This window comes from Macrotis lagotis, chromosome 8 (genome assembly GCF_037893015.1).
Source record: "Macrotis lagotis isolate mMagLag1 chromosome 8, bilby.v1.9.chrom.fasta, whole genome shotgun sequence".
Lineage (NCBI taxonomy): Eukaryota > Metazoa > Chordata > Mammalia > Peramelemorphia > Peramelidae > Macrotis > Macrotis lagotis.
Window position 1 is genome coordinate 119,519,119 of NC_133665.1, and position 12,558 is coordinate 119,531,676.

The following is a 12,558-nucleotide window of genomic DNA, read 5'->3' on the forward strand; positions in this document are numbered from 1 at the left end:
CTATTTCATTTTCTGAGATATGAGTTATATTGTAAGATATGGGTGATATTGTAATATTTAATTCAATCTTTTGCCATTTACTTGTGGTTTTCATATATAGCTAAATCTACATAGACATATATAGGTGTATACACAGAGATGTAAAGAACAGGTTTTTTTTTAATAAAACCTAGTTTATAATGTATGCTCGTATCTCTCTGTGTATTATGTGTGCACATGTTTGGATATGTGTGTATATGTCTTATTTTCATATATATATATATATATATATATATATATACATATATATATATTTACAAATGGTGACCAACTCATGCTATTTTATTTAAGTATCTGTCATGTACAATTTAGAAAACTTTCAGTGAGTGATTTAATTTCCCAAGCTTTGAATACTTTGAAATATTCAGTGTATCAGTAGGCATACATCTATAGGGAAACACACATAAATGAATGCATACTTAACACAGCTCATTCAGGTATTCTCTAGGCATAGACACTCGGCTCTTGTGAACATCCTATGCTCGTGGTCTATTGAAAATTATTTCCTTGGCCTCCTTCCCACTCACCTACAGGTGGTGTGAACAGCAGCCAGACTTTTCTGTATTGAGGATGCCTCCTGGTGGTCACGTTGAAGTACAACCCAGTGTCTTTTTCTTCTAACTTTTATTTCCCCTCTGATAGACAAATCCACCATTTCACCATTTCACCACTCTTCAGAGATTCACAGACCCATTACTTCTCTTTCAATGAATCATGCAGTTTCGCAAATATTCCTTTTAAAAGAACATTTCCTTCTTTTTATTCCAGTTTCTTGACTAGATATGTAGTGAATGTCTTTCTATTTCAGCTATTATAAAAAAAAAAAAGAGACCATAGGAAAAAGATTGGCAGATCTTCTCTCTCTAAGTCATCCTTCTTCCTCCCAAAGAAGTTCCACATATATTATCCATTGACCCATATAGATCATATCCCTAGACCCTCTGCTGTGTATAAGACTTTATCACTATTTTATTCTTCTCTCCCATTTCCTTTCTGATTCCATCTTCCTTAACAAGCAACCTTCTTCCCTACCATATGAAGATACCTGCTATCCCTATTTTAATCCAGGAAGTCCTAAAACAATCAACAAATACCCCAGTTATGTGGCCTACTAAACCAAACAGCAAACCAATTAAATTATACTATTAATAACATACATATTTTAACTATAATGTGTAGTGTGATAGAAGGTTCGGAGGTAGAAAATATTGGATTAAAATTCTGATGTTGTTATTTACTATTTAATTGACTTTAGACAAATTATTTCCTTTCTTTGGACCTCAGTTTCCTTCTCTTTAATCTGAGGGGATTGTACTAGATAATCTCCAAAAGCTCTTATTGCTCTAAATTCTATGAAGAGAAAAACACACCTCACTCTGTCTAGTCACTCTTTGGTTAAATATGGGGAATAAATATTATAAATGTACTGAGGATTAGTTTCTTTATTCTAATACCACAAAACCTATATTTCTACATAGCCAATCATTTTATAAATTATTACACTATTAAGAAATTCTTAGATGAAGGCTGTTCAGACTATTGTACCAGAATTCATTTGAAAGTTATGGTACAAACTTGAAGTACTCTCAAGTAGATAATTTAAAATTTTTTCCAAGTTAAACAAGGGTTCAATTAAAATATTCCTGCATCCTTAATATGCCAAAGCAGTTTAGTGAACTGTCATGGGCCTTTCAAATTTATATTTACCACCAACGTGTCAGTTAAGTACTAATGTTGCAATAGTTATCTCGGAGATTATTAGAGAATTCACTAATCTACACCCACTGTTTCCCAAACCACAAACTTAAGACATTAACACTCCTTTCTCTTGTTCTCATGTAATGGCTGTAACATTTACTCTCTTGTCATCCAAAGAATCTTGTTTCATTTTCCAGTCACATTGAGAATGTTCAATCTTTTTTTTTTCTTTTGAAAGTCTGCCTCCCTTGATAAAATTGGGGGAAATACTTCTTATTTTGTCCATGGTACTTAGTCTCAGTCTGAGTCAGCCTTTCAAAAAAACTGGCCCAAAGGTAGGAATATTACTTAGACCCCTGGGAGTCTGAATTATCTGTAGGATGAGTGGTTAATGGAAGGAAGAGACACAAGACCCCAAACCATTTCCTTATTTCTGGAGAGTTCTTCGGGGATCCATCATAAGTTCTAATTTATTGATTGATAATATTTTATAGTGATTTGGAGAGATTATGATACAGCCTAGTTCATCCAGTGCTGAGCCTTCTGCAGAGAGGACAATGTCTTTGTGGTATACCTTTGCTTTCCATACTAGTTGCTTACCAGATTCTATTCCAAAGTCATAGAAATGTTCGACCCCATGTAAAACTCTGCTGTGGGAACATAGCTTGATAGTGTTTCAGATCACTGTCATGTTTCTTAGTGACTGTCCATCCAAAAGTTTTTTCCAGGATCTATTCTAAAGTCATAGAAATGTTCAACCCCATGAAAACTCTGCTGTGGGAACTTAGATTGACTTGTGATGACTATCCACAAGTTTCTTCCAGGATTTCATTGGTATGGGTAATCTCCATCCACACAGTTTGTAATCTTTATACCATTTAGAGTCCCAGCTTCTTGCTGAGGCCAAGACAAGGCATCATCTCTCAAGTCAGTTCTCAGAAGATTTGCACATAGCCTGTCACTGGTCTCATACTCCAAGCTTTATCAGATTGTTAGGAACTATCTAAAGCTACATCACTGGCAGATGCTCCAGGACCAGTCATGTGCATGTGCACAGTAGGGTGAGGCATGGTATTAAGATTTTAATGGAGCCATCAGATGATTAAATTGGTTGAATTATGTTTAAAGCATCAGTTTACAAGACTGTTAACTTTCCCTGGCAAAGGGTACTATTATCTCAATCTATTCTGTGCAAATATGACTTCCAGTAGTCTTATGAGTCAGTACTCAAAAGAGGGCAAATAAAATTTTCCAGTGCTCTCTCCAAGGCAAAATGTGTGAATGAACTGAAAATTAGCATTTATGTGACACAGTGGAACAAGTCTCAGAGTCAAAATGAGTTTGTCTTCATAAATCCAAACTCTTTCCACAATCTGTTCTTCCTTGGAGAAATGAGCAGGGCTCTGTGACATTCGTAGCCTGGTATAATCATCCCCTCAGCAATCCAAATGAGGAATTTGGCTCATAATTCAAAAAAATATTTTGTTCATTTTGTTCCACAAATTTCATTTATTTTATAGTAAATGATGAGGTATTAGAATGTTAATCTCTATCAGTTGCTCTCAGAAAAATGAGATTAATTTAAAAATGAGAGAGATTCAGATTTCATTTGGGATAATAGATATATAAAAAATTAACATATGCAGACACCTATATCTGAGTATAGATAGATCTATTTTTGCAGCTGTATTTGCCTATACCCCCATCCCATATCTGATAATGCTTGAAAGGGTCTAAGGGAAAAACAGTATTGTAGTGATTTACCATTTAATGGTGATTTTTGCATACTTTATAGATGAGAAAATGTTTAAAGTGAAAACTTTACATGGGGGAAACCCATACAAACCAATCACATCTATTTGGAATGCAATCAAATCATCAATGATGAGCCTTTGATGCTTTGTATTTAGCAACCTGGCTTCAATTCCATACTGCTCCCAATACTATTGAAGTTACCCACACAAAACAAGCCCTCCCATCCATAGCTGCTCTCACTTTGATATATCATTTAATATCTTTTGTGTGCGTAGTAGGTCACCCTCTTTGATTTGATTGTCTTTTTTTGCCACTGTCTTCTGTTTGTTCTTCCTTTGCAATGAAACTGAGTGGCATCCTGTATTATTTCTTTCAGCCAGTAATGTTAAAGTAGAGACTCAGAGTGATGAAGAGAATGGGCGTGCCTGTGAAATGAATGGGGAAGAATGTGCGGAGGATTTACGAATGCTTGATGCCTCGGGAGAAAAAATGAATGGTTCACACAATGGCCAAGGCAGCAAAGCTTTGTCAGGAGTTGGAGGCATTCGACTTCCTAACGGAAAGCTAAAATGTGATATCTGTGGGATCATTTGCATCGGTCCCAATGTGCTCATGGTTCACAAAAGAAGCCACACTGGTAAGGCCCCATATAGTTTTTCCTTTAGGGGTCTAAAAATGGTCCCATGGGTCACCTGCAAAGAACAAACTTGTTTCTTTTCTGGGTTGGGAGCATGCTCCAAGTTGACTTGCTTTGTGACATCTCAAATCATTTGAAACGATGTAGGGAGATGCATCTTTCTTAACTAAGAAGAAAGTTAAAGAGAATATCTAAAACTGTCAAATTCATACTATAAATTAAGGGGGGAAGAGGAAAGAAGTTGATTTAAGTGCCAACCAACAGCAAGAGTCTCCTATCATGGGCCTAATGCAACATGGGCCTAATTTCTAAAATTAATTAATAAATGTTATTAGCCCTGAATAACATTTATTAACTAATTTTAGAAATTAGGCCCATGAATTATGTCTTAGGAGGCTAAGAAGCATTGGTGAATTAACTACATTAAATGGTAAACACAAATCAATGTGTATATTTTAAATTCTTTCCTAAGAAGGTTTAACATTTTGGAAACATTTTATACTAACAGAATTTTGTTCATCATTTAAAATCGTACAAATGGGCCTTGAAATATAGTCCAAATAGAAATGTATGGAAATCTGAATGAACTTGTTTCAATTCGGCTATCTCAAATCTATAACTGATTAAAAGACTAGAATGCCGTAAGAAAATGGCTTAGCTGTATGAATAATATAATTCAAAAGAAATAGCATTTGGATCTTATTATCTCTGAAAAAGACTGAAATTAAAATTCTACCTGATTTCAGATAGATGTGATCATTGTGCACACATTCCTAGGTTGTTCTCTACTCCTAAAGAGATTGGAAATTTCTTCAAGTGAAAAGTATGAAAGTCAGAGAGTAAAAAAAGAGCTGCTGTGTAGTACAGTGAAGAGTGCTAGACTCAAGTTAGGAAAACTTGGATTCGAATTCTGTCTCAAATAGTTACTAACTCCATGATACTGGAAAGTCACCTAATCATTTTTAGCCTCTGTTTCCTCATCTGTAAAATAAGGATAATAATACCTTACCGTGTTGTCATGAGTGTCAAATGAGGTAACATGTACAATGCTTTGCTTGCATTTCCATATAAATTGAACTAACCCACTTTCTGAGGTTTGATATGTGCCATGTGTCTAAGATTTAATTACACTGATTGAATAGTGTAGTAATATGCCAATAGAAATTGTTGCATCACTAATCACTATCACTAATACTGCTGAATCTGAGTTAAAGTATGAATGGAGCAAATTTGGCTGTTGGTTTTATGCTTAGCTTCCTATGTATTTAAACCAGATTCTCACTTTTCTATCTGTGGAGTTTGGCCTTGATTAACTTGTTCTCAAGTCATTGAAATTTCCATAGTGATATAACCAGGTCTCAATTAGTGCTTCCCTTTAAGGAAATATTACTGCCTTGACCATATTATTCAAAAAGTTAGCATCCACCTACCTCACAGCCTAAGAGAAATTACAAAAATGTCCATTTTCATAGAGAAAAAAAGTGGAATTGACTAATCTTTCCTTTAAAAATAAACATTTATGAAAATATATAGAATAGGATCAGTTTCCCAAGGGTTGGGTAGAGTTTAAATGATCAGAATATGTTATTAACTTTAGTAGTCAACCTCCCAAGGCTTTTATTTAGTTTTTCCTCTGTAAAATGAGGGAATTGGAATAGATGGCCTCTAGGTCTCTTTCATTTTTAGATACATTTTCCTTTGAGTCTATGACTGTATATCCTTTTCCTGGGTCACACACTAGCCTGTTGTTTTTTTAAAGATAGCTGTTCTTCAAGGAGTGCTAAAGAAGGTGATAATATTCTTTCTTTATAGCCACAAAATGAAACCTGAACATATCATGCCAAGGCATGATATCTTTGGGCTTTTTATTTTACCCTACAATTAATTTCAGCCTTACCCCTTCATTTTCTATTCAGCCATGAGTTCCTTCATCTATACAAGCCTAATATCATGTATTGGGAGTAAATACTGATTTTTTTTTTAAAAATTTAAAAATCCGTTTTTAATGACTTTTAGTAACCAAACTGTGTTCCAGTTCAAAGTTATTTGGCTGATCTATAGAAGGATTTATTGGAGGTGGAGAGGAGGTAGATTCTCAAAATAAGGCAACTCATGGAGAAATATGCCTAATGAATTTTATCTAAATTCACTAATTAGCTCCTGAATTTATCTTAAATGAAAATGTTATTTCTAGAATGAGCAAACTTTGCTTTGCCAAGAAGGCTCCTGAATCCTGAAATTATCCAATTAAATAGACACATTACATATAGTCTGAACTAAAGCTGTGTAATAGTAATAACATTTCCTCCTTTTGTAGTGATGTGAAAATTAAAGTGAAAATAGGATACTCTGTGATAGACACTTAACAGAATACACTGAAGCCCATTTTAATACATTCCTGATGAAGGAATAAACCTTGCAAATGAATTACTTTGCCGCTAATTCATGTAAAGCCTGCATGTATGGTAAAATTCTCTTAAATAAATATTTGATAAATGAATAAAACTCTGGCATACTAAAATGCTGAAATATAATGACTGTCTGACCTGATAAAAGGAATAATTACATTTAATGAATAAACCTGCCAAGTGCAGATATGCTTAGCAGCACCTGCTGTTTGCTACCCACTTCTGCCCACAAATAAAGTAAAGTACCAAGGACTTTGTAGTATATTTTATTTCTTATATCTACAGAGCAAGTCAATTGAAGTCATGGTCACCCACCCTCAGTCTTTTAGTGGGCAGCAGAACTTCAAATTATTCTTCCCTCATTAGCTTGTAAGGCAAACATTTGAGACATTATTTAAGCTTAGTGATTTGTTAGAAGGCTGGCATCCCAGCATATTTTCCCTCACACAGACTAATGATGTATCTCTGTCCTATAGAATAGCTTCAAACAAATGGAAATCTGTTGATCATACCACATTTGTGGACTGGATTCATTGACTAAAAGAAACATTTCACATTTCTGAGTCCTGGCTTGAAAGTGATATGGGTGAAAAAGGCAAATTATTATTGCCTTACCACTCCATATTACATATATATATATATATATATATGATATGTAAAGTGACATATTTGGAGCTTTTCCTGAATTCCATAAGGGAATATAATGTTTAGGAACGCACTGTGCTGGTAAATGTTTAACTGCAAAGCAAGGGAAATGTATCCATGACACACTTTTAAGTTTATTACATTTTTCTCCAGCACTTACTTAAGTCTAAACAATAAACCAAGCACTGAGTTATAGTTCTTGATGATCTCTAAGATATAGATACTCACACTGAAAATTTAGCTCTTGGTTTTACAGAAATAGTGGTATAAGCTGCCCTCTGCACTCCCCTGTTAGGAGCATCTTTAGATTCAATAGAAGTATAGTTATGCCAGGAGCAAAGTAGTTCTCTATTTTAAATATTTCACTGAAAACGGATTCTACATTTCAAAAATCAGTAGTGGAAATTAAGGATCCTGTCTCTTCTTTGGCACTCATTGTCAATTAATATCAGCCGTAGTGTTCGAAAAAGTTGTTCTCCAACTTTTTCCTTTGCAATGAGGACAGTCCTGGTCTTTTCCTTTAGAGGGCTCTCATTTGTCCTGAGGGAGAGTCATTTTGTGAAAAGAGTGCAAGCTCTAGAGGCAGAGAAAATGGTTTGGAATTCCAATTCCTCCACCTGTGTGACCTTGGACAAGTCATTTCCTCCACTTTGAATCTGTTTCCTCACTTATAAAATGAGGAGAGAGGAGCTGACTCATTTACTAATTCTAATTTATTAATCCATGAATTCCTCATCTTCTCCTCTCTGGTTGTGGCTGGGTCCCAGAATCCTGGCCTTAAGAAACAATGGTAAAATGTATCAGACTTAGACCATCGATCCCATTCTTTGACTGAAATAACATGATCCAGAACTAGAAGAAACTTTTACAATTTTTTAAAAATTGGTAACACTTGTTTATCTGCAGTCATCTTTATAGTCTAACCTTCAGTTAACAAGCATTTCAGTCCCAACTATGTTCTAGAGATTGTGCTAAATGTGACAGAATATTGAACAAAAATAAAACAGTCCTTGTCCTCAAAGAGCTTACCTTCTATTGTAGGTTTATTTGTGTTAACCAAAGGTGCAATGGGTAGAGTACTGAGCCTGGAGTCAAGAACAGAATTCAAATTGAGCCTCAGACACTAACTAGCTGGGGAGACACTTGACAAGTCATTTGTCCTATTGGCCTCAGTTTCCTCATCTGCAAAATGAGCTGGAAACATGCTCCAGTTATCTTTGCCAAGAAAACCCCAAATGGGATCATGAAGAATCAGACAACTTCTGTGTTAGCTATTCTTTCATATCTTTGCCTTGAAATGCAGTAATAATAACTCTCCCACTCATCCCATTGGGCTCTTTGGAATTTAAATGAATGGGATATGGATTCATAAGTGCTTGGTAAACTGGCTTATAAATGGAGGCTAAATACCACGAAGGGTCAAATTTTTCAATAATTAGCCCTTCCCTCAAAAAAATATTAATTATAATTGCTTCAAGTAATCCCAGGAAGCATCTTAAGAGAGAGAATATTTTAAAGTGAGGAACAGACTCACTGTTTTGTTTTTACAAAGTGGTTTTAAAAGATTTGTACATATGCCCCTTCTCTTTAATGAATCAAGGGCTCTATGCCTTACTTGGAACCAGATAGGAATTCTGTAGAACTAAAAAGTGTCAGAGGATTTTTGCTGCCTGAAGCTAAATGTTCTCAAGAATACCCTTAAATTTTAATCAGAGTTTATGTTATTTACTTTTTCATGTTGTAGATTTTTGTTGTTCAGTTGTTTTCAGTAATGTCTGACTCTTTGCAATCCTTTTAGGAGTTTTCTTGGCAAAGATACCAATGTAGTTTTCCATTTCCTTCTCTGCTTCATTTTTACAGATGAGGAAATTGAAACAAGTGGAATTAGGGGATTTACCCAGGGTCACTACTAAATGTCTGCATCCAGATTAGAATTCAGATCTTCCTGACTTCAGGCTTGGTGTTCTTTGTGTCATCTAGCTGCCCAATACAAATCACTATTTTTCTCATAAATTCAAGGTGTAACAGTTGTCCAACATTTTTTAAGAGATGTTCAAGAAGGAAAGGACTTTAGAACTGCTAGATATATAGAATCATTGCAAGTTATGGATGTTTTATCTGCCTTTACACACCTTATGTATACTGAATTTGCAGGATGTATATGTGTGTATATTTGTGTATGTGTGTGTATGTATGTATGTGAAGACTTGTGCTTTATCAGTGTCAGGGATTCCTAGTATGGATTCTCCACCAGAGTACATTGGCAATTTTATTATCTCATCTAGGATCATGGTTATAATTGTAAGAGTCTTGGACCATAGATAGCAAGCTTCTAATTTTATGGTTTAGAAAATGAGGCTCAGGGAAGAAAAATGATTTGTCTCAAGTCCCATGGGTAATAACTGACAGAATTAGGATTTGAATATACATATATATATATATGTATGTATATATATATATATATATATATATATATATATATAAATATATATACTATGGCTCCAAATTAGGTATTCTTTACACCATAGTACTAGATACTTGAATGGTTGGTTAATAATGGTATTAATAATAGCTAGCATTGACATAACATTTGAAGATTTGTAAGGTACTTTTATATGTTATTTCATTTGATTAAGGGACTTGCAATGGTCAAACAGCGAGGGCATATAAAAGGTTATCAGTTTATAGATTTAGATTATTATCTAGTCCTTTGCACCTCATGAGGAAACCAAAGTTCAGATAGATTAAGGAATTTACCTAAGGTCTTAGAGTTAAATATCAAAACTAGGAATTCAAACCCAGGTCCTCTGATTCTAAAATCAGTACACTTTCCACTGTACCATTAAGCAAAACTGGGGTGTTCCTGATTCCAAGATAGACCTCTTTCTTCTGTGCAACATGACCACACAGTTAATGCTATTGAATTCAGGAACAGTATAAGAAAAGGAATTCCCATTAACTGTAAGTCTAAATGTAGCATTATGAATTCAACAGAATAAATAGAAAATCTTTATATTATGAGTACATAACATGGTAACGTTCGCACATGTAGCCCCCCTGGAAAAGGTTCCCTCTACAGAACATCCCTAGGGAATCAAATCAATTCAAAAAGGATTTATTAAATACTTAGTATGTGAAAAGCATAAGTACACATAAGAAAAATCAACAGTCTTCACCCTCAAGGAGTTCATAATCTAATAGGGTAGACAACATATAGGCAACTTTGTACAAACATGCTGTCTACAGTATAAATTATAGATAATCAACTGATGAAAGGGTCTAAAATTAAGGTGGGGATTAGGAAAGAATTCTTGAAGAAGGAAAGACTTTAACTGAAACTTGAAGAAGTTAGAGAATCTCAGAGGCAGTCATGAAGAAGAGAATACCAAGAATGGGAGATAGCCAGTGAAAATGCAGTCAGGAGATGGAGTGTTTTCTTTGAGAAAAGCAAGAAGTCCAGTGTCACAGGGATAGAGGGAAAATAAAATATAAGAAAACAGGAAAAGTAGGAACGGTTCAGAAAATGAAGAGTTTTAAAGTCAAATGAAAGAGTTTTATTCTATCTTGAAGTTAATGGGAACCACTGGAGATTCTTCAGTAATAATATCATGGTGACATGTTCAGACTTGGATTCAAGGAAGACTAATTTGACAGATAAATAGAGGATGAACTGGAGAGGGGAGAGACATATAGCAGGGAGATCGAACAGCAGGCTAGCTGGTGACTCTTGTAACTGCCTGAAATATGACCTACAAAAAAGACACCGCACTCTAAGGTACATATTTATGCATGCTTAGGCATTCACACACACACACAAAAAAATGGATTTTTCAGTAAACTTCACCAGCAGGAATATATAGATATCTAAGAAATAAAGCAGAATATCTGAGAATTGATTACTGAAATTAAAAGACGGATTTTACTTTCTAAGAAATGATGTCTTCCTTTATTTCTTGTTCTGAAAAAAGTTGGAGTGACTGTCAGCATACTTCCCCCATTTCAGACTTACTTTACTAAATAAAGAAAATTCTTCCTGATGAGGCACAAACATTCATGTTTTCTTGCATCCATTTCAAATTTAGGTAGAAAAATGAAACTGATGTTTCAGAGTAAAGGCTGGCTGCCTTTTTTTTTCCTTTTCTGCAACTCAGGTATGGGTTCTCTGGGCTTAGATCACATTACAGGTACCATTTACATGGGTAGACTTGTGCCCCCACATACTTCCTATGTACATCTTTAGATTCTCCAGCCACCTTTCTTTCCCACAGAGTCTGAGGTTTCATCTTGTCAAAATGAGAACTGGGGGCAGGACATACATTTTGTTCTTATACACTATGGGTCTCCCTGCATACCCTGAGCATCCTTTTCTTTTATGTTCAATTTTCCAAGTTAAAATAGGAAAATAAGAAATAAAATGCTGACTGACAGAAAAAGCTGCTTATTAAGAATTAACTTATCCTCCCTATTGGGAGTCCATCAATATCTAGTTTTCAGCTATTTTTAAATTCTGCTTTCAAATATGCCCCCCCCCAAGTCTCTTATCATCAGGCACAGAGATTTAGACTGACTAGTAATATCACGAGTTATTTGACTCTAAATCCTTTCTGCATTCTTGGAAAAGTGCAATCCTGAAATTAAACTCTGGGAAGAATACACAGTTCAGCTTTGTAGCATTAATTCAGATACTGAAACCCACCAAGCAGCCTACAATTGGATATTATGATTTTTTTCCTAACCACTTTAATAGCCCCCAGACCTGGAGTGGAGGTGGGGGTGGGGTGACCAGTGACACAGAGAAAGAAAAAAAGAGAAAAACAGACTGAATAAATGGATAAGTTTAAGATACTAAGTTGAAAGAAAAGGGTGTGAGTGTTAGACAGAAGAGAAAAAAAGATTCAATGAAAGAAAAGGTTAAGATACAGTGAAGGGAACTCTAGCCATTTTTTTTTGCTTTCAAGTTTTAAAAAGTTGTGCCTTCTATAGAGACTCATTGCTATCTCTAGGGTCCATTTTAACTGTGACATTATTACTTATATCTTGGAGTTGGGATGCTCATCAAAATTTTAAACAGCCCAATGTAGACATTCCCATTCCCAACTAACTTTCCTTTTTCTATTGATTGCCATCATTTAGTTGACCTAAAACAGGGCAATCAATTGTTAAAACAGGTCAAACTCTGCCTTATGAAAGTATAACCCAAGAAATAACTCTTAAGAAAAATAAGTATAATTAAATATTTTTGAAGGTATATTAAGGTCATGAAATCTAAGTCACATAACACCTAAACTGAAGGGTTCATCTTCAAAAAGACTTAAACTCTAATGTTTTTATATGAATTATAGAAATAAATAATTCAAGTGACTTGAAGGGTTAAAT

At 34.8% G+C, this 12,558-nt stretch overlaps 1 protein-coding gene across 20 annotated transcripts in view; it reads left to right on the plus strand.

The window, feature by feature from the left end:
• Positions 1-12,558, plus strand: part of IKZF1 (IKAROS family zinc finger 1) — a 134,454-nt gene that overhangs the window by 99,927 nt on the left and 21,969 nt on the right. For 14 of the 20 annotated variants that reach the window (XM_074198264.1, XM_074198268.1, XM_074198272.1 and 11 more), the window contains one exon: positions 3,869-4,129. The exons of the other annotated variants lie outside the window; for them this stretch is intronic. In XM_074198264.1, the coding sequence (XP_074054365.1) occupies positions 3,869-4,129 (261 nt within the window). The remainder of the gene's footprint in view (positions 1-3,868; positions 4,130-12,558) is intronic. 20 annotated transcript variants of the gene reach the window in all.